At 53.2% G+C, this 22,598-nt stretch overlaps 1 protein-coding gene and 1 long non-coding RNA gene across 2 annotated transcripts; one reads left to right on the top strand and one right to left on the bottom strand.

Moving 5' to 3' along the window:
• Positions 1-6,740: 6,740 nt before the first annotated feature.
• On the bottom strand, positions 6,741-10,816 carry LOC118717537. Its single transcript, XR_004987521.2, has 2 exons — positions 10,698-10,816; positions 6,741-7,711 (listed from the first exon to the last, which is right to left on the bottom strand). It is a non-coding gene; the product is annotated as an uncharacterized LOC118717537 (long non-coding RNA).
• On the top strand, positions 10,125-21,058 carry FBXO41 (F-box protein 41). Its single transcript, XM_036435717.2, has 12 exons — positions 10,125-11,008; positions 12,883-13,093; positions 14,005-14,078; positions 14,340-14,698; positions 15,631-15,872; positions 16,144-16,259; positions 16,389-16,541; positions 16,690-16,785; positions 18,146-18,264; positions 18,417-18,575; positions 19,809-19,924; positions 20,072-21,058. The coding sequence occupies exons 1-12, from the start codon at positions 10,125-10,127 to the stop codon at positions 20,132-20,134; spliced, it is 2,592 nt and encodes an 863-aa protein (XP_036291610.1). The 3' UTR covers positions 20,135-21,058.
• Positions 21,059-22,598: the final 1,540 nt, after the last annotated feature.

Genomic DNA, 22,598 nt, shown 5'->3' with positions numbered 1-22,598 from the left:
CCTTCCTTCCCTGCCTCCCATCCTTTCCCTTCCTCTCTCTCTAAAATCAATAAAACATATTTTAAGAAATATTTATAAGATAGTATTGTTAAAAATCAGCAATTGATGAGATCTAAGGAGGACTTTGAGAATTCATTCAGAGATGCTTTGGGGTTGCATCCAAGGTTCTGAGTCGATAATGAAGATGTTGGTCAAGATGGGAAACATGAGAAAGAAGTAGGGTTGTTGTTGTTTTTTTGTTGTTTGTTTGTTTGTTTTAAAGAAAGCATATTTTCATTGATTTCAGAGAAGAAGGGAAAGAGAGGTAGAAACATCAATAATGAGACAGAGTCATTGATTGGCTGCCTCCTGCACACCCCACATTGGGGATCAAGCCCGCAAACCCAGGCATGTGCCCTGACTGGGAATCGAACTGAGCCACGCTGCCCAGGGGAGAAAGAAGTCGGTTTGATGGCAAGTATTTTGAGTTCACTGTTCGTGTATGATGCTTTGAGCCACCCAAGCTCAAAACCCAAGTCTGAGCCCGAGCCTTGACTCTTCCCTTTCGGACCAGCCACAGTCATTCTGTCACCAAGCCTTCTTACTCTCCTCCCTTAATTGCTTCTATTCCATCCTTCTCCCTTCTCGCACACCTGCTACCGTGGCTAACCATTTCCACTCCCAGTGTTCCAACAGCCATTTACCTGACCTTGGCCTCTGTAGTCCATTCTCTAAACTGTACCTCTGAGTAAATGCTGGCCATCCCATCGTTCCACAAACGTTTACTGAGCACCTCCCCGCTGCCAGGCACTGGTGTAAGAACCGGGGAACCACGGGTCCTGGAGGCAGTTTCTACCCTCATGGAGCTTACACGTTCCTGTCCTGAGGAGGCATATGCTCCTTCTCACTCTCTCACCTTTGTACGTGCTGTTTCTGCTGCTCAGGGTGCCTTTCTTGTCCGCTCCAAACTCCTAACTGCCATTTTCACCTGACTGCTTTCCTAGATGTCTGGATGGCTGGCTCCTCTGGGAGTGCCTCGAGCTGAGTTAAGTGTAGATTCCTGTGCCAGCCACTCATCTCATGGCAGTCTCATTCAATACCTTCGTCTGTCCCAGGAGACTGCAAGGGCTGCTTGAAGGCCAGGATTGGATCTTGTCCGTCTGGGCCCTCAGTGTCCCTAGCACAACACATGGCATAATTCATGGCACAAAGCAGGTACTCAGTCAACGTATGTTGACTGAACAAACTCATGTTTGAATAGAGCTTAGGAGAGAAGTCTAGCTTAGAAATACACTGAGTGGCCAGATGATTATGATCTCTGAATGCATAATAATCTGACCACTAAGTGTATATCCTATATAATAAAAGACTAATATGCAAATTGTCCCCTCGACCAGGAGTTCAACCAGCAGGCAGGGCAGCCAACCATCCATGTCCCCTCTCCCCCTGGACAGGCTGGCTGGACTCCACCCATGCACGAATTCATGCACCGGGCCTCTAGCACACACTCTCTCTCTCTCTCTCACTGAGTGGCTAGATTATTATTCCTTCAAAGATCATAATAATCTGGCCACTCAGTGTATATATTTGTGAGAATATCAAACTTTTGATAGCAAGTGATAGAAATACAATGCAGACTGTTTTAAGCAAAAAAAAAAAAAGTACCAGTTCGTAGAACCAGAAAGAAGGGAAGTGAGTGTGTCTTGGGCCTCACTGAATCCAGGTTCTCAAAAGTGAAGTGAGGACTCTCTTCAGCTCTTAGCTCAGCTTCCCTCTGAGTGTTGCCACACCTTTTCCCCACGAGGCATGAGTTTTCTCCACTCATGGTGGGTGGAGGTTTCACAAGGATGGACAGCTTTATCCCAGTATGTGATCCAGAGGGACAAGAGGACTGCTTAGTCTTTTATATAAGTTACCAGCGAAGGACTGGGTTGGTTCAGCCTGGGTCGATCACTATGGGGTGCTGGGATTGGCCAGGCCTGCGCCATGTCTTCACCCACCAGGATTGGCAGCCCTGTCCGAACCACGTGCAGTGGGGAGCAGTAGCTCACCAAAGAAAGGACAAGATGTTGCCATTGAAGAGAACTTACCTGAGCAGATAAAAAGAGTGATGTCCACTGCAGGGGTCCTCCGTGTCCAGTTGGTAGTGGAGCCATGAAAATGCAAGACGATCTGTGTTTCTGGCAGAGTCAACATGTGAGAATGTGACAGGAGACAGGAGGCAGAGAAGACAGGCATCTTGAGATGGTTGGTCTTATTTGAGATGAAGAAAGAAAAGAAGAAAAAGAAAAAGATTATGTCTCTGATTGGTTCTTCTACCCAAAGAAAACCTTGAACTGGACTTAAATGAAAGTAGACATGAGATAGGCATCTCAGATGGGAGAAGGAGCATAATGGGTTCTGGGATGCTAAGGAGGCAGATCTAGGTGGAAAAAGGATGCAGGTTCTTAGGGCTGGAGAGACTGCAGATTTGGGGAGACTAGAATACAAAGGAAAATCTCTTAACTATTCTGGCATGTTGCTCATAGTTCAGGATTGTGATGGAATTTAAAAATATATATTTTTATTGATTTCAAAGAGCAAGGGAGAGAGATAGAAACATCAATGATGAGAGAGAATCATTGATGGGCAGCCTCTCGCACTCCCCCCCCCGCGCCCCCCCCGCCCCCCCTCCCCCCCCCCCGCCCTGGAATCAAGCCTGCAACTCAGGCATGTGCCCAATGAATCAAACTGTGACCCCCTGAAGAGACTAGAGATGTATTAGCTCTGGGGAAAAACTTGTGTATAGGTTCTTAATTGAATTATCCAAAATGGAAGCATTTAAACACTTTTGAATTTATACCTTTTTTGTGTTAGCTTTTTAAAATAAAGTGCTTGTATTGTATCTCCAAATTTTGGAGTAATTATCTTAAAAAAAAAAAAAAAAAAAAAAAAAAAACACCACAAAACACAAACAAAGAAAAAATACTGTGACCCCTGGTTCGTAGGTCAACGCTCAACTACTGAGCCACACTGGCTGGGCTGTGATGGAATTTAAATAGACAAAACTATTGTTTTTCTTTTACTTCCACTCTCTTCTCCCCCTGCCTCCATCACCTTCTTGCAAAGCTTCATGCTCTTGCTGAGGAGGTATGTACAATTAGGCAGAAATATTCCTAAGAATCATTCATGCTCATTCCTCAGCTCCAGCAGAGGGAGGGAAACTGGGAAGGCTGGCCTCAGGTGAAGAGCCACGTGGATCCTAGAAGCCCCTTCCTTCCTCTGCCTTGCACATCCATGCACAGGCCTGCACCCCCACACTTCCCCTTCTCCTATGCAAGCAGGGTAATGTGCAGACAAGGGTACTTCGAAAGCACATGGGGAAAGGAGCAAGGTTGGCCACTTCTGAGGCCCTGAAAGATACCCCCACCAGAGGGATCAGCACTTAGCAGGACGGACAGGCACACCCCGGTGTCCTGACACCATGCTGAGCACACATCACAGAATGACCCTTTTCCTGAACAGTTGTGCGTGTGCAAACTGAATTCTATTTATAATATCCCTGATCACTTTGCCAACTTCTTCAGTTTTATTTATAGTTATTAGTCTATTCGGATTTTCTATTTCTTCTTGCGTCAATGTTGATACATTATATTAGAAAAGCATTCAATTCGTCTAGATTTTCAAAAATTTAGGCCAAAAGGTGTACCTGGTAGCAGTTCAGTAATTTGAAAAACCCTTCTTTGTCAGCGATATCCCTTTTCTCATTATAGTGTTATGTGTTTGTTTTTTTTCTTTTTTTCCCCTCTTTGAATAGATTTACCAAAGGCTATTTATTTTGTTGGTCTTGTCAGAGAAACATCTTTTGTATTTACCTCTCAAGGGTACTTCTGAGCTTTTAAAATAGCTAGAGGAAGATGATATTAGAGCAGCTACTAAATATTAGGTGTCTTTTTAAAAATGTTAAGTACTGTTTTATATAGACTAAGGTATTTTGGGGTGAAATAATGTGGTATCTAGGATTCTCAAAATTATCCAGTGTTGGGTGGGGCATGTGGGAAGCCAAGGAGCGGTTTACCCATGAAACAAAATTGACCCTGAGCTAATAATAGTCAAAGCTGGAAGGTAGGTACTTGGGAGTTCAACATCATATTCTCTCTATTTTTGAATATGTGTGAAAATGTCCATAACTAAAAGTCGGATTTTTTTTAGATCCATGTCCCACCACACATACCGAAAATTTCTAGATGGATTAAAACTCCATTGTATAAAAGGAAACGACACACACAGCCTGAAATATGTGCATGCTACTAAGTCATTATAAGTTTATGGTTTTGAGATTGTTTAAAGCCCTTAATTAAGACATTTTTTTTCTGTACTTTTACCAAAAGGAATCACAAAGTACTAAAAGAAAACATATGTAACTTTATACGTAAACTTATCCTCCAGGGCATAACAACAAAATCAGAAATTATAAAGATTTTACTGATGCAAATTTTAAACATTAGTATATCAATAAAGATCATAAATAAAAGGAAAGGCCAATCAACACACTTGAGAAAAATATTGGTAATATATAAATGACAAAGGATCACTACCGTGTTTCCCCGAAAATAAGACATCCTCCGAAAATAAGACCTAGCGCATGGAAAGATAAGCCATCCCCTGAAAATAAGACCTAGCGCAACTTTGGGAGAAAAAATTAATATAAGACACTGTCTTATTTTCAGGGAAACAGGGTATTATAAAAAGCCTTTGCAAATCAGTAAGAAAATTGTGCATAGGCAACATGGTGCATAGGCAAGACACCAAATGACACAGGTGACTGATAAATGTGTGAGAGAAAAAAAAAAAAAATGCCCAGCTAGAGTAATCAAAGAAATGCAAATGAAACAGCCAGGCCATTTCTCATGTGCAAATTGGCAGGAATAGGGTGATGCCAAAGTGTGAAGCTGAGGAGTTTGGCTGCAGTTAGTAGGCGATGGGAGCCATTGAAGGAGCAGGAGCAGGAGTCCAGGAGTCGTTTGGAGACAGGGATCTGGTGCCTCATGTGGGATGGAACGGAGCTGCGAGACTGAAGCGGGGCCTGCAGTCCTCGGTGGGAGGAGGCAGTGGCCCAGAGAAGCATGAAGCATGAAAACAATTGGGTTGAAATATCAGCAGGTCTTGATGGTTAGCAGAGAGAACAAAATCAAGATGGCCTGTGGGCATGGTGTGACAGAGGGGAGGGCAGCAGCACCGTTGAAGAAAATAGGGATGCTGGGGAGGGGGGAAGAGGAAGTCCAAGGTTTGTTTTTGTTTTTGTTTTTGTTTTTGACACTGTGGGTCATGGTGTTAGTCCAGAGTCTCATTTCTAGTGACTGGCAACCAATTCAAATGCTTTAGGCTACAAAAAAGAATCTGCTGTCTAATTACAATTGACAAGTCTTGGGTTAAAGTTTCAGGCACATCTGGGTTGGATGGTCTGTTTTTCTCCTTGTCCAAAGAGCGGACAGGAGTGGCCACAAGCAGATCCAGGCTGGCGTTCTGCCCGCTGAGCATTGGTCCTTGAGTGGCTGAATTAGCCCGTTCCTGAATGATCACTGTGATGAACAGGCTATGTCATCTGTGCTCCCTGGAGCTAGGAGGGGTGGGGTCAGCTCTACCCAAACACCATTCAAAGTGGGGGGAATGGTTTGCTAAGGGAAAATTGGGGGGCTATCCACAAAGGGGGACTGGACCTGAGCAGCAAAACAGTGCATGTCCACTACATTCTACCTCTTGGTTGTCCAAGATCTACACAGAACCCCTCCATAAAATTTTCACAGAATTTTATTTATCATAATGCAATTTTATCTCACAAAACTTAAAACAACAACAACAACACTGCCCTCTCTCTGTGTGTTTTTAAATATATATATATTTTTATTGATTTCAGAGAGGGAAAGGAAGATAGAAACATCAGTGATGAGACAAAATCATTGATTGGCTGCCTCTTGCATGCCCCACACTGGGGATCAAGCCTGCAACCTGGGCAGGTGCCCTGACCGTGAATTTAACCGTGACCTCCTGGTTCATAGGTCGAAGCTCAACCACTGTGCCACATCGGCCTGGCATAACACACTGTCCTGTCTCTGGAATGAAATGTTCCAACTTCTTTTAAAAAATATATATATATATTATTGATTTTTTACAGAGAGGAAGAGAGAGGGATAGAGAGTTAGAAACATTGATCAGCTGCCTCTTGCACACCCCCTACTGGGGGTGTGCCTGCAACCAAGGTACATGCCCTTGACCAGAATCGAACCTGGGACCTTTCAGTCCGCGGGCCGACGCTCTGTCCACTGAGCCAAACCGGTTTCGGCCATTCCAACTTCTTACTGAGTTACCACATTCAGGCCCACTTTAAGACCTTGGTGAGCTGTCTGGCAAGGTACTGAGCTAGCTGGCCCTTTATGGTCTTTCAATGTATGGCCAGGTTACAATGATGGAGGAAAAATCGGGCAACTGAAAGAACAAACACTCTCCCAGCGGACGAGGGGAGATGAGGAAAAACAACTCAGTGGTCACAAGTCCATAGCATGTTCCACACGCTCGGCCTTGGCAAGGGCCCTGTATTGGCTGCTCTGGTCCTGCTGTTTCAGACAGCGACCCTTGTCATTTGTGCTCTTGGCCACGGAGGAGTCCCCTCCCATTGGTGTGGGTTTGGTGGATGGGGAACGGTAGGAGCTAAGTATTCCCTAGCCTTTGTTTTCCAGGTTTGTGGGTTTTCTTTTTGTTGTTGTTGTGTGTGTTTTTTTTTCCTGGCAATACAATTCCCTTAATCATTAGGAAGCTTTCAGTTGATTTGCATTCAGTCATCCCCAGGGCTATTAACCAAACTAGAGACTTCACTGAAGTTATAATTCTTGAATGGAGTCCCTGGTGATGGTGTTGGGAAGCAGGAGGGGTTGTCTCTTAGCAACAGGCCTTGATACTCTGCGCATCCCAGGAGTCCATCGTTCTGTGGCCTCTATGTAGGCCTTTACCACAGGGCAGTTCAAATCCCCACTGTCTGGAGGGAGGCACAGTTCATTTGCCCCTTCCCACTCCAACTGCATCCCGGCGGAGGCTGCTTATAATGAACGCAGTGGTTGCTTCTGTGGAGCTGGGAGGGCACAGCAGAAGGGTTGCAGGAGGGTCTGGGGAGTGAAGAGCCTGACAGGCCCCAGGCGTGTCTCCCTCTGTGTTTCCAGCCTCCCTGTCTCTGCCTGAGCTGACTTTAGCTAGAAGCAGAGAACTGGCTCTTAATTATCTGACTCTCAGCCATATTGGATGACTGGCCTCAGGCAGAAAGGGCCTCTCTGGGCAGAGCAGCATTTTCTTCCTCTGCCCTCAGATGGGCCAGAGAGTGTCTTTCTTATTGGACCGAACTGAGGCCACACCCCAAGGCGGTGACCTTTTCCTACAAGTCCCCTGAAGTTCCAGCCTTGGTGGGAACATTGTCTGAGCTTCAGAAGCAGCAGGAGAGCTTAGTCAACTGCTCTGCTGCTGTGTAGCAGGGTTCCCCACTTCTCAGTGGAGGATCAGTACTGTGTACTCCCCCCAGTTCAGCTAATTCCTTCTTAGGGTCTGTTACTTTTAAAAATTCCATTCCTGATTCTAATGTCTGGAGGACTTTTTCCTGGTGCAGGTAACAGACTCATGTCCAGCTGGCTTAAACAGTGTCTGTGAGGAATCTTTCTTTATCCCTCTTCTTCTTCCTCCCTCTTCCTGCTCCTCCTTCCTCTTTCTTCTTGGATTTCAGAAAGGAAGAAAGAGGGAGATAGAGATAGAAACAACAATGCTGAGAGAGAATCATTGATTGGCTGTCTCCTGCACATGCCTGAAACCAGGGAATCAAACCATGACCTCCTTGTTTATAGGTCAGTGCTCAGCCAGGGAGCCCTGCCAGCTGGGGTCAGTTCTGCTTCTGTATGTTGGCTTCATTCCCAGGTGGTTCCTCCCAAAGATGGCCTCATCATCTTAGAAACCTGAGCCCCAAGGGATGCTTCCCTCCAGTAGTTCCAAAGAAGTTCTGGAGAAATAACTCATTAACTCAACGAGAAGATACTCATTGATTCAACTTGGGCGATATGTGCTCACTCATCCCAAGCCTCTGGTCGACCAGGCCTATATCACATTCTTACCCCTGAAGCCAGGGATGGGCCACCAACCCCCACCCAGACCACACGGACTGAGAAAATGGGAAAGGAACGATGGTTCCCCAAGGCCAAAGCAGGGTGCTCTTCTCCTGAGGAGAACAGGGTGCTGGGCTGCAAGGGAACAGACATTACACACACATACATCCATGTGGAAATGCCAGAGCACATGGGACTCAAGAACAGGTCAGGATGGAGAGGCAGAGCTGAGACTTAATGGGTTTACTGTGTGAGTTAACTCTTGGGAGGGCATCTGACTGCCAGGGGAGAAGATGGAGGCACAGGGGGCATGAAGACCTTCCATGGGGGGTGGGGGGGCGGCAAGAAGATTAGGAAAGCAGGGAGAAGAGGAGGTCAGAGATCCAAACTAGGCACCTGAATTGTCACCCATAAAGACTGAGGGGTCAGGAGGATCAGCCCAGGGGTCAAGCAGGTGAAGGTATCTGATGACAATTGAATTGCCTGGCTAGCAGGTGGGCTGTGATCTGGTGGAGCATGTGACATCAGAGGGTGGTTGGAACCGGATTGCAGGCTGTTTGAAGAAGGCAGTGAGGAATGGGGGAGAGATCCCAGGAGGCAGGGGAGGGGAGACCAGAAGCCAGAGGTGATAGGGGGATGCACAGTGGGAGTTGAGGGTGACCAGGGCTGGGATTCCAGGAAGGGTGGCAGCTTGTGCCAGAAGAGGTCTGGGGAGGACAAATATCATGACCCCTGGAGGAAAGGGCAGGCAAGGCCACTTATTGGAGACCAACGTGGCAATGAAATCCGAGGAAAGGACTAGGTGCCTGGAGTGGCGGGGATTGGAGAACAGGGTATAGAAGTAAGGGCAGGAACAAACAGTCACACAGAGGAGTATTGTCAGGTGAGGTGACATCTTGGTCACTGCATCATGGTACCAGTTGTCCAGCCTGTCTTATGGGTGTGGTTCACATGACATGGAAACAAGCATATCTTTTAAGAATTTTTTTTGAGATGTAACATGCATCCAGTCAAGTACATACAGTGCACAAATCTCAAGTGTACCAGTACAGCTGATTGTTTACATATGTATACACCTGTATCACACAAGGTTCCCTCTTTCCCCTTCCCAGTCCCTAGAGACCCCTAGGGGTAACCTCCATTCTGACTTTGTCATCTTCAATTTAGTCTGTTCTTAAACTCCACAAATATTGACTCCTATAGTCCTGCACTCTGGTCTGGCTTCTTTCATCCACGTTGTTGCATGTACCAATGGCTCCTTTTCTTACTGCTGGGTTATTATTCCATTATGAATATATGACTATACCACAGTTTATTCATTCTATTGGTGATGGGTACTTGGGTTATATCCAGATTGGACTATTATAAATAAAACGAATGTCTTTAAAAAAAAAAAAAAAAAAATATATATATATATATATATATATATATATATATATATATATATTATTGATTTCAGAGGGAGAGAGAGAAATGTCAATGAGAGACACTTCTGATGACTGGCTCCTGTACACCCTACACTGAGGATCTAGCCGTCAACCCTGGCATGTGCCCTGACCAGGAATCAAACCCTGGGACCTCTTGGTCCATGGGACGCTGCTCAACCCACTGAGCCATACCGACCTCGCAAAAAATGCCTTTTTTTTTTCCCCCCTTTCTTAAATAATTCTTATTCTTTTTCACTCTCACACATGCACAGGCCCTTGCACAGGTACCACAGCAAGCCAGCCCCCTCTGGGAGGTCAGGCCACGGGTCTCCCCTCGCCCCTCTCTCTGGGCACATGATGTCCTGGGAAAGTCAGTTTCCTCCCGGGCATGGGTATGGGGTGTGAGGAAGGGGAACAGGGATGGATACCCTTCCTAAGACTGACTCCCTCTCTTCTAGCCTCCTCACCCCTGACCGCGGGAGCCTTCCCGACCCCGCAGGGGGGCTCGCCCGCGGCCCCCCATGAGCGCCCCCGGCTGACCGGCGGGGCGGCCGCGGTGGAGCCCGGAGGCCGCGGGGGCGGGGGCGGCGGCGGCGGGGCCATGGCCTCGCTGGACCTGCCGTACCGCTGCCCCCGCTGCGGGGAGCACAAGCGCTTCCGGAGCCTGTCGTCCCTGCGCGCGCACCTGGAGTACAGCCACACGTACGAGACCCTGTACATCCTCTCCAAGACCAACAGCATCTGTGAGGGCGCGGCGGCGGCGGCGGCCGCGGCCTCGGGCTTCCCGCTGGCGCCCGAGCCCGCCGCCCTGCTGGCCGTGCCCGGCGCCCGGCGCGAGGTGTTCGAGAGCACGTCCTTCCAGGGCAAGGAGCAGGCGCCCGCCACGGCCCCGCTGCTGCACCACCACCTGCACCACGCGCCCCTCGCCCACTTCCCCGGCGACCTGGTGCCCGCCGGCCTGCCCTGCGAGGAGCTGGCGGAGCCCGGCCTGGTGCCCGCCGCCGCCGCCGCCCGCTACGCGCTGCGCGAGATCGAGATCCCGCTCGGGGAGCTGTTCGCCCGCAAGTCCGTGGCCTCCTCCGCGTGCTCCACGCCGCCGCCCGGCCCCGCCAGCCCCTGCCCCGGGCCCGCCACCGCCTCGCCCGCTTCCCCCTCGCCCGCCGACGTGGCCTACGAGGAGGGCCTGGCGCGCCTCAAGATCCGCGCGCTGGAGAAGCTGGAGGTGGACCGGCGGCTGGAGCGGCTGAGCGAGGAGGTGGAGCAGAAGATCGCGGGGCAGGTGGGCCGCCTGCAGGCCGAGCTGGAGCGCAAGGCCGCCGAGCTGGAGACGGCGCGGCAGGAGAGCGCGCGGCTGGGGCGCGAGAAGGAGGAGCTGGAGGAGCGCGCGTCCGAGCTGTCGCGCCAGGTGGACGTGAGCGTGGAGCTGCTGGCCTCGCTCAAGCAGGACCTGGTGCACAAGGAGCAGGAGCTGAGCCGCAAGCAGCAGTGAGTGTCGCGGTGCTACCGCCGCCCCCGTGGGTGTGGCGACGAGGGTGTCTGTGTGTGAGGCCATGAGCCTGGAACGATGGTGCACGTGGGGCCAACAGTGTGATGACTGTGTTTAGGACTGTGAGTCCATGGCTGTATGACCCTGTGTGCCAGTGAAGACTGTGTTTCTCTTCCTTCTCTAGTCTCCTAGCCCAGTGGTCGGCAAACCGCGGCTCGCGAGCCACATGGGGCTCTTTGGACCCTTGAGTGTGGCTCTTCCACAAAATACCCCGTGCAGGCCCCCACCTAGAATGCGATTGAAGGAATACTCTAAGTTATAACAGTGTACCTGCCTATATAGTTTAAGTTTAAAAAAAATTGGCTCTCAAAAGAAATTTCAATCGTACTGTCGATATTTGGCTCTGTGGACTAATGAGTTTGCCGACCACGGTGGACCTAGCCAAAGCCAGCTCCTGCCCGCCCGCATTATGGCACAGGTCCTCTTCCTTTTGCACACTCAGAGACACAGCCGAATTCCCCTCTCCCACTGCCCTCAAGAGATTTCCCCTGTCCACTGTATGGTTCCTGAAAGCACGCCAACACGCGTGTTTCTGCCCCCTGCCACAGCCCTCCTCCCCCTGGAGCTGCCCCTTCTCTCGCCTTCTCGCAGAACAACTCTTCAGAGTACTGCTTATCCTCCTTGTCTTCGACTTCTTTCTCTATGTTCTCTTTTGAACCCAATCTGATTGGGTGTCAATCTCCACACTCTTCTTGTCACTGACGATCTTCATGTTGCCAGGGCCAAACCATCATCTTACTTGGCCTATCAGCAGCATTTGGCACAGCTGATCTTGAAACACATTCTTTATATTTATATATATATAATTGATTTCAGAGAGGAAAGGAAAGGGAGAGAGAGAAACATCAGTAATGAGAGAATCATTGACTAGCTGCCTCCTGCAATGCCCCTCAGTGGGATCAAACCCGCAACCTGGACATGTGTCCTGACCGGGAACTGAACCGTGACCTCCTGGTTCATAGACCGGTGCTCAACCCCTGAGCCAGGCCGGCCGGTGAGACATTCTTCCCTTGGCTTCCAGGGCACTCGCCTGGGATCTCCTTCTATCGCTTTGCTCCTCCTCAGTCTTTGTCGTCTTTAAGTGTAGAATTACAAAATATGTAGATGTTATGCATCTGTCCCCATAGTGGATACAAGCTCTGTGGTGGCAGGAATGTTTCTCTGCTTATTCACTGCTGTGTCCCCAATACCTAGAACCAAGAAGGTGCTCAGTCAATGTTGAGTGGATGCATGAACAACTGTGAATGCAATTGGGAGAAAATACTCTTGTGACCCTTAAGTGTGCTGTGTGTCCATGCAACTCCTGGAGGGTGGTAGTGCCATTGGAAGTATGCTTCTGCGTCTGAGAAGGTTTCTGAAAAATGTGTGTGTGGTAGGGAGGGGGGTATGGATGTTTGAATGTGTTGGTGAGACTGTGCCTTTCTCAGACTGTGTGCCTGCGAACGACCATGTACACATACATTTGAGTGTGGGGCTATGTATTGAACTTTGCATACTTGGCTGTGTGACTGTGTGTGTCTGGAGGCAGGGGGTGGCCGTGTGTGACTGAGTATGCCTGGGGAACAGGGATGTCCAGTTGTGTGGGGCTGGGTGAGTGGGGTGTGAGTGTGTAACTCAGCACATATGCTGGCATTCCCATGTGTGCCATTGTGTGGGGCAGTGTGCCTGGGCCTGTTCTATGTGTTTCCACGTGACATGAGCAGACGCCGGGGGCAGCTGTGCCCCATGTCGCTCCCCCACGGGCCAGGGCCTCCTCTAGAGGGTGGGTGGGCAGACAGGGAGGCACCGGGGTAAGAGGCTGCTCCGGGCCCAGGGAGGTGGTGCAGATCGACCAGTTCCTGAAGGAGACTGCGGCCCGGGAGGCCAGCGCCAAGCTGCGGCTGCAGCAGTTCATCGAGGAGCTCCTGGAGCGGGCGGACCGCGCCGAGCGGCAGCTGCAGGTCATCAGCAGCAGCTGCGGCAGCACCCCGAGCGCCAGCCTGGGCCGCGGAGCCGGGCCCGGGCCCCGGGGCCCTGGCAGAGTGGTGAGTGCCCACCTCCCTCCCCTCCTCCACCTGCACACCTGACTTCCACAGACTCCCCTCACCCGTGGCCTGACATCGCCCCTGCGATGCTCCCTCTTTGACTCTTCCCCACGAGCAGGCTGAAGGCCTGAAGTAGGGGGTCCAGGAATAGGGGAGCCAAAACCAGTTTGGCTCAGTGGATAGAGGGTAGGTCTGAGGATTGAAGGGTCCCAGGTTCGATTCTGGTCAAGAGCATGTGCATTGGTTGCAGGCACATCCCCAGTGGGGGTTGTGCAAGAGACAGCTGGTTGATGTTTCTCTCATCATTGATGTTTCTAGCTCTCTGTCCCTCTCCCTTTCTCTCTAAAGCACATGTGTCAAACACAAGGCCCGCGGGCCAAATCCGTCCCGCCAGGCCTTGCAATGCGGCCCGCACCGTGCTGTCATCACTGCACTCCGCTGCGTTTCCATCACAATGACAGTTTATGACTGTTCAGTAAACCATTCGGCCTGCGATTTAGGCTGGATTTTAGATTTTGGCCCCTTCTCTGATTGAGTTCGACACCCCTACTCTAAAGAATCAATAAAATATATTAAAAAAAGAAAAGAAAAGAAAAAGAAATAGAGGAGCCCCTCTGAGGTGTCAGAAGCGAAGGCCCCTGGGCTGTCGTGAGGTGTGATTCAGAGGCCCCTCCCTGCCAGTGAGAGCCCAGGAGTCACAAGCTGGGCCCCGGGTGTGGGGTGGGTGTGCGGAGGGGGCTGGTGAGCCTGCCTCTTGGCTGTCTGTCTGTCTATATTTGTCCATCTTTCCCAACTTTTCTCCTTCTTCTCTCTCCTCTCCTCTCCATCTTGCACCCTGTTTTACCCTGCTCCTTCTCATCCTCTTGCCTCCTCTGCCCTCCTTCCCTTCCCTCCTGCTCTGGGGCCCACAGCGAGAACACCACGTGGGGATGGCCATGCCTAGCACATACGCGGTGTCCCGGCATGGCTCCTCTCCCAGCACAGGGTAAGCCTCGGGCCCACCTCCCTCCCCCAACGCAGCCCATCCGCACCCCGGCCCCCTGGATGCTGACCTGTCTGGGGGCTAGTCTCCCCTCTCCCCGTCCTCCTTGGGTCCCCTCTGTCCGTCTGCCTTTCCTCACTCAGAAGGGGCTCTTGGAACGTGGGGCGGGCGGGTTGCCCTTGGCCAGGGTTAGGGGTGAGACGGGGAGTGTGGACAGGCCCGGTGCCTCTCCCTGCTCCTTACCATCTGCTCCACCCCCCGTAGGGCCTCCAGCCGTGTCCCAGCCGCATCCCAGAGCTCAGGCTGCTATGACAGTGACAGTCTGGAGATGCCCCGGGCAGAAGAAGGGGCCCCGGAGGACAGTACCCCTGGGGGCGTGGGCACGCGGGCCCAGGCTGCCAATGGCGGCTCGGAGCGGGCTCAGGCCCCTCGGAGCGCAGGCCTGCGGCGCCAGGCCATCCAGAACTGGCAGCGCAGGCCCCGCCGGCACAGCACGGAGGGCGAGGAGGGTGACATTTCGGACGTGGGCTCCCGAACCACCGAGTCAGAGGCCGAGGGCCCCGCGGACACGCCCAGAGCCGGGCCTGCCGCGGCAGGGCCAGTAAGCAGCTGCCGGCTCTCAGGTGAGTCCCAGCGGGGTGGGCAGAGGCCGGGCTTTCCCACGGCGGTGCGGGCCCTCTCAGGGGACACAGGCCGAGGCAGCACCTCTCCTGGGCTCCTGCACCCCCTTTTCCCTGGCCCAGACTCCCCACAATGAGAACAGCACTCCCACACAGCGCCCTGCAGGCACTTGGGTAGCTAGGTGCTGACTCCGGACTCTGTGGCCCCCGGAGCAGCTGGAGGAAGGGTGCCTCCCCAAGGCCATGCCCATAGGCCGATGGGTGAGGGCCAGGAGGTGAGAGGGCTCCGGTCACGGTGTTTGACTGCCGCTGTGACTGCCCCTGCCTCTGTGCCCAGAGGCCCCGTTTCTATCCATCCACACCCTGACCTTCCAAACCCTTTCCTTCTCCAAAAGGGATTCAGTTGCCTCATCTCGGGAGTGAGTTCAGACTATGCGATGACATATTAGACATATTATCTTAAAAATAACTTACTTGAGCCAAAACCGGTTTGGCTCAGTGGATAGGGCTTTGGCCTGTGGACTGAAAGATCCCAGGTTCGATTCTGGTCAAGGGCATGTACCTTGGTTGCAGGCACACCTCCAGTAGGGGGTGTGCAAGAGGCAGCTGATGATTTTCTCTCATCAATGTTTCTAACTCACTATCCCCTCTCTCTTCCTCTCTATATATTAAAAAAAAAAAAATTCAATAAAATCTATATTTTTAAAAAATAAAAATAACTTACTTGGGGACAGTCTATCTTTCCTAATTTGCGAAATTAGGGGTGGGGTGATGCAGAAGAGAGGAATGCAGAGGCCCTTGTCTTCCTCCCAAGGCACATGGGTCCCCCATGCCCATGCCTTCTACAGCTCCTACCCTACCCTAGCTCCACACCCACATCCCCCCGCTGGCCTTTGACCCTCCATACTCACCTTTGACCCTTCGGTATTGTGCAGCCCGCTCTGAGGGAGGCAGTGGGCGGGGTCGGCGAGCAGAGCGGGGCAGCCCCTCGCGTTCCAACGAGGTCATCAGCCCAGAGATCCTCAAGATGCGAGCCGCCCTGTTCTGCATCTTCACCTACCTGGACACCCGCACGCTCCTGCACGCCGCCGAGGTCTGCCGCGACTGGCGCTTTGTGGCCCGCCACCCTGCCGTGTGGACGCGAGTGCTGCTCGAGAACGCCCGGGTCTGCTCCAAGGTGCCTACCTGGTCCTGCCCACGTCCCTGCCCTCCCCTCATCCCTGCTGTGAACTCACGCGCACGCACGTGCACACGCACACACACACACACACATTCCTCCTTTCCCAGCATCTGGTCCCTCTAGGTTTGGTTCTTGCCATCCTCACAAGACCCCACCTCTTGCCTGGTTTCCTAAAATGCTCCCATGGAGCTTCTATCCTGGGGCTGGTCCACCTCCAGCCAACCAAGTTCAGACTCCTCACCCCCGGGTCACGCCTCTCTCCCTGCAGTTCTTGGCGATCCTGGCTCAGTGGTGCACCCAGGCCCACTCGCTGACCCTGCAGAACCTGAAGCCCCGGCAGCGGGGCAAGAAGGAGAGCAAGGAGGAGTATGCCCGGAGCACCCGGTGAGGCCGGGGTATGGGGGAGTGTGGGGGGGAGGGTGCTCCTGGGCCGCAGACCTAGGATTACGTGGAGACGCTTCTCAGAGCAGGAGGTGGCCACAGGCCTCTCTCTGACCTCTTGGCCATCCCCAGGGGCTGTCTGGAAGCAGGGCTGGAGTCCCTGCTGAAGGCGGCGGGCGGCAACCTGCTGATCCTGCGCATCTCCCACTGCCCCAACATCCTCACCGACCGCTCGCTCTGGCTGGCCAGCTGCTACTGCCGCGCTCTGCAGGCCGTCACCTACAGGTGGGTCCATCCCGCCGGGAGCATCCCCAAGAGGGTCCCCTGGCTCTGCCCTGTGTACCCTTCTCCCCGGGCTCTCGGGCAGAGACCCAGGGAAGGGGGCAGAGGCCGCTGGGGAGCGTGGGAGGCCCCAGCTTTGTCTTTTCCACAGGAGCGCCACCGATCCTGTTGGCCACGAGGTCATTTGGGCCCTGGGTGCTGGCTGCAGAGAGATAGTCTCCCTCCAGGTGGCGCCGCTTCACCCCTGGTGAGCCCTGGCTGGGTGAGGAGGGGACAGAGTTGGGTGGGGTTTGGGGCTGAGGACTGAGCAGGTCTAGGGCCACTCGATCGTCTGTCTTGGGAGACCAGATTTCACCTTCCTCAACCTGTGTGTTTAGGTGTTAGGAGCAAGGCTTACTTCACATCATGTCCTGGGTACTCGAGTATGACTTTGGGCAACCCAGTTGTGCTTCAGTTGCTCAACCTGCAAAGTAGAGGTGATATTAGGATCGGTTGACCTCATTCGGACTGTTGCTGGCTCGGATGAGATGTGTCCATGAAGCCTGCAGGGCCCACAGTGAGGGAGGTGTGAGCATAGGGAGGTTGGATTGGCACGTGAAAGGCAGTTCAGGGTGGTCTGTTTATAAACGTACAAAAGAGCTGGTGCTGGTGAGTCCAGGGTGGGGTCACTCATGGCTCTCCTGGGAGCTCCTCGAACATGTCAGGCTTTTCTGCTCCCTGCACCTTGACCTCCAAGCCCCCTCTTCACGTGGCATCTCCTCCCAAGCCCTCCAGTGTCCCCTCACTCACATCCTGGGAGAATTTGTCTCTGCTCTCCTGCCTTCGTTCCTCCTGCACCTTGTCCCCACCCTGCTGTAGTCCACTTTGCAACAGCTTCTCTATATTTCAGTCTCCTCAAGACTCACGGTTCTCCGGGCAGGGGCAGACATGTGCATTCCCCATCTGTGGTGCTGGGGGATGCAGTGTGCAGGGAAACAGCCAGTTTGGTGGGAGTGGTGGGCAGAGCCGAACAGTGAGTGTGCAGAGTCAGGGAGGGGACAGGTCAGGAAGGCCTTGCCAAAGGGGCTTAGATGTTTGCATTTTTTTTTTAAATCTAGAAAGGGCTGGGAAGCAATTGGGGGTTTTAGATCTTAAAAAATGGGGTTACATCAGACAGGTAACAATTCTTTGTGCCCCTCTTCACCCCACTGTCTGCTCCTTCAGGACAGGGACTATGTCCGTATTGTCCCACTGCATTCCCCAGGCCTAGCTCAGTTGTTTGTGGCTGTTTTAAGTAGATACTTAAAACCATTTGTTGAATGACTGAGTGAGGGAATGTAGGAATGACCGGCTTACCCTCAGCGGCGGGCAGTCGAGTCACAATCCAGATGAACATTGATCTGGTCTGAACTGTAGGTTGAAGTCTTACTCAGGAACCAGAATCCATGGGTCTTGGCAGGAGATGAGGGAGGGGGAGTCAGGAATAATCCCAGGTTTCTGACTTTAGCAGCTGGGGTGATTGGTGGGGTCCCTGCCCAAAGCCTGAAGGTGAGCACTGAGGAGGAGGAGGCTTGGGGTGTCATTTCACCAGAGGCTTTCCTGACTGACCCCCTCCCTCCCTTCTCCAGCCAGCAGCCCTTGCGCTTCAGTAATCGTTGCCTGCAGATGATCGGTCGCTGTTGGCCCCACCTCAGGGCCCTGGGGGTTGGGGGTGCCGGCTGTGGGGTGCAGGGCCTGGCATCACTCGGTAAGTTTTCCTTGGGGCTAGGGTGGGGGTTAGTGGGATGCCGCATGCGATGCAGGCTCTGGGCTGCAGCCTGGGTGATAGCAGGAGCCTCAGGCGCGCAGGAGGTAACCTGGAGAGTTGGTCAGCAGCACCTGCCCTCTTCCTCTTCCTAGCAAGAAACTGCATGAGGCTGCAAGTCCTGGAGCTGGACCACGTGTCGGAGATCACCCAGGAGGTGGCGGCCGAGGTCTGCCGGGAAGGCCTGAAAGGACTGGAGATGCTGGTGCTCACGGCCACCCCCGTCACTCCCAAAGCCCTGCTGCATTTCAACAGTGAGCGATGGGAAATGCGGGGCGGGGCACAGTGTCACCTCGTGCCATGCCTTGCCAGCGAGTAGCATAACCAGCTCCCTGTCACTCCCGGGCAGCAAGCACCAGAGCTGGGGTCAGACTGACCAGGGCTCTAGCCCTGGCTTTGCCACCAGTGCCTTCTGAGGCTGGCGTGGCATTCAAGGCCTTACAGCGTGTGGCCCAAATAGTCCCGCTCAACTACATCTATTTCCCTAATCTCTCTCCGCATTGGGACAGGAGCTATGCAGCAGCATCGGCCCCCTTGGGAGTCTCCAGCCAAGGGCAGAGGCAGGAGAGCAGGCGGGTTAAGAGCATAGGTTCTGGGGCTTGACTGACCTGGGTCTCGGGTTACTCTACATCTCTGAGTTCTGTACCCTATCTTCTAAGCCGATTTTCTAGAATGAATGAGAGGATTAAATGAGATGATGTGTGTGAGCCTCCAGGGATAGTTCAGAAGGCAGGCTCCTTTCCCTGGTATAGATTCCAAGTCATGCCTCCTCTGGCCCCACTCCCTCCAGCTATCCACTCCATCTCCGGTCATTCCTCCACCTTCATAGAGGACATGGGAGCCCAGTTTGGGCTGCTCACACCCAAAAGTGAGGCCATCATCCAAAACCGTTTGACCCTCAGGTCCTGAGAGCACCAAGGTTCTCTGACCTTATTATTTCCAGGGTCCTTTTCCCCCCTCCCCTTCAGCTTCATGGCCTTGTCTGGGACTGACCACCAGCTAACGGCTCAGCCTTCAAAATCATGGCCTTCAGGACCCCCTCAGCCTCCTGGCCTTCTTGCTCCTTCTCTCCTGACCTCATGGCATCACCCAGTCCCCTTGAAGCTCCCAACTTGTTTGCTCCCTGTCTCCCCTCCTCTGGGCTCCAGCCGAGACCCATCGGCCTCACTTCCGTCCTCTGTCTTTGTAACTCACTCCCCAGTGCCCAGGCCACAGCTCGCCTGTCCCTCTGCCAGGGCAGCTCCAGAGCTCCTGCACAGCTGGTGCCACTCACCCCCCCAGAGTGCACCGCAGCCATTGCTCTGACGCCACCTTCCGCCTTCTCCGACGGCCCGGTGGAGCCTCCGGGCAGCGTGGGTCTGCTCTCCCGGTTATGATCCCAGGGCCTGGCATTTGATTGCCCCTCAGCAGGTTCTGATTTCATTAGTGATGGGAGAGGAGGCAGCCCGGCCAAACTCGAGCTCTCATCTTACCCGCCCTTTCCCCAGGCATTTGCCGGAACCTCAAGTCCATTGTGGTCCAGATTGGGATCGCTGATTATTTCAAAGAGCCCAGCAGTCCCGAGGCCCAGAAGCTGTTTGAAGACATGGTGACTAAACTCCAGGTGAGGAATTGGCTCTGAGGCCAGCCAAGACCCCATGCCCCGAGGCTGAGGCTGAGGACTTGGGGGGGCTGTGATGTGAAGAGAGCCTCACCTGTGTGCCCCTGAGGCTCTGGCCCCGAGGAGAACTAACCCAGCTTTGCTCCGCAGGCCCTGCGGAGGAGGCCCGGCTTCTCTAAGATCCTGCACATCAAGGTGGAAGGCGGCTGCTAACCCGGGTGAGGGGCGGCAGGGCCCCTGCCAGCCCCACCCAGGGCACTCTCTTTGGACTTCCAGAGGGACCCTGATTTGGACTAGTCCTTCAGAGGCCTGGCGTTACCTCTGGCTTCCAGGAAGGGGTCGACAGCTTCCTGTCCCCTCCTGGGAGAGCAGAACAGCAGGCCTGACCTTGGGAACTTCTTCAGGGCAGGGGCTCAGACAGAAGCTGCCTCTTGCCCCTCCCCAGTCCCCAGCTGGAGCAGCCTTCTGGGCACAGCCAGCGAGGAGCTGTCACCACCAGCACCCGGCGTCTTCCCCCCGGGGGTCTGCAATAACCACCAGTGGCCCTTGGCTGCGCTGGCAGGCCTCCATTCTTGAGGCCCAGCCTCCCGGTCAGGGTCCTCTGCGAGGCCCCAGGCAGGTCAGACTTGGTAAGGCGGGCTCTTCTCCTCGCCCTGCTCCGCCCCAGCCCTCTGCGGGGCACCCTGTCAGACAGCCCACCTGGGCCTGGGTCCACACTCTCTAAAAATAACACACGGGCCGAGGAATCTGGGCAAGTGTCAGCCAAAGGTGAGGCAGTGGCAGTGGGCTTGGAAGGGCAAAACATTCACCAGGATTTTCTTCCCAGGACATGAAAACCATCTTTCCCAACGGAGGGTATTGCCAGGAAGAAAAAAAAAAAATTCTATTCATATAGACAAGACCTCCCTCCCCCAATAACCACATTTCCCACATATCCAGGAGCTAATCCTGAGCTAAAAGGTGCATGTTTCCATACCTGTCAGCAATCCCAACCCAGTCACCTGTGAGAAGCAGGTGTTTTTTTTTCTCAAGAAATGGCCTTTTTAAAATTTATTTATTATTAAATGTATTTTTATTGATTTCAGAGAGGAAATGAGAAACATCAATGATGAGAGAGAATCATTGATTGGCTGCCTCCTGCACGCCCCCTACTGGGGGTGGGGTTGAGCCTGCAACCCAGGCATGTGCCCTTGACCAGAATCGAGGCCTGGACCCTTCAGTCTGCAGTCCGATGCTCTATCCATGGCGCCAAACCGGCGAGAGCAGGAATGGCAGTTAATCCAGGTGCTTGGGCAGGTCTCTGATGGCCTGTGGATCCCCAAGGCTGTGTGGGAGGAAGTCAGTCACTGGCTGACCTCTCTATGGGGGCAGGGGAGGCTGGAGGAGGCTGGTTTGGTTTGCTTCCTTGTCTGGCTAGCTTGCTTAAAGATGTAGCCCTTTAAGGAAGCTAGGCCCATCGAGCCAAGAATGAAGAACACCCTCATTGGACTTGTCCCCCTCCTCCATCTCATCTGGTCACATGGGCTAAGGGCTCTATTGGGAGTTTTCTGCCTGGAAGTAGTTCTGAGGCCCAAGCCAGAGCCACTTGGCTTAGAAGCCACAGAATGGATGCAAGTGGGGTTTCACTCACCCTTATTCATGGTCCCCACAGGACCAGGTCCAGCACTAAGACTCAGGTCTCCCCCGTTCCTCCTCGGAACTCCCACAGAGGCTGAGGTCGTGGGTCCTGCCAACCTTCATTTGGAAAGTTCTTCCATTCACCTAGATTTGTCTTAGGGTTTTCTTCTCTCCTGCACGGGACTGGCTCTCAGCCCTAACCATTAGGCAGCTGGTGTGGCTAGGGTAGGATTCCTCCAATTTCTCAGTTCTTTCCAGGGACCCAACTTTCTGCAACAACCTAGCTTGAACATCAAGACCCAGCCCTGGGTTACCCTGCAGTGAGGCCTCCAGAGCTGGGCCCCACAGACTTAGCGGTGCCCCCTGCTTCCCTGGCTCTTCCCTGGCCCTGCCCTTTAAGACACCAAATACCAAGGGTGTCATGTTGTAAACTCCCTGTCCTGTCCTGCACGAAGCTTTGGCAGTGTGGTATCTCCACTCCAGAGCAGCTGGCTTTATTGACTCCTCCTCAGCCCTGGCCCCAGGAATCATGGGAAGAAGCACAACTCCGCTGGCCTAGAGGGAGGTGGAGGCCCACTTAGTCTTGGCTGCCCTGGATGCATCAAGTCCTGCCTTCCAATTGCACCCTCCAAAGTCCTGCTCCACGTGACCCCAGGATCAGAGGTGCTTCCTCCCTGGCTCCTGAACAAAGCACAAAGGGATGCCCTGCTTGGCCAGAGCCTGCCCTACCCGGTCCTTTTCTGCCCCAGGAAGCCTCTGTCCCTGTATACAGGCTCCAGGCAGTTTCTCCCTGGGTGGGTGCCCACTGGGATGCCCAGCCTCAGCCCTGGGAAAGGAAGTCAATGCCCGGGCAGTGAACTGAAGTGGGAGAAAGGCGGTGATGAAAGGACTTACGTCAGTAGTAGTTTATTCACTCATTTGTGTGACAGCCCTGCACACCACCAGCACCAGGCAGCAGAGTGAACAAGACCCCCCCTCCTGCTGAGAGGAAGTTTGCCTCTCACAGGTTTGGTTGTTCCCAGAAAATTTCCCAAATCCAGCCAAGGGAAGGATGTGTGGG

The sequence above is a fragment of the Pipistrellus kuhlii genome, unplaced genomic scaffold (genome assembly GCF_014108245.1).
Source record: "Pipistrellus kuhlii isolate mPipKuh1 unplaced genomic scaffold, mPipKuh1.p scaffold_m20_p_13, whole genome shotgun sequence".
Classification (NCBI taxonomy): Eukaryota; Metazoa; Chordata; class Mammalia; order Chiroptera; family Vespertilionidae; genus Pipistrellus; species Pipistrellus kuhlii.
This window is presented reverse-complemented; position numbering and strand designations above follow the sequence as displayed.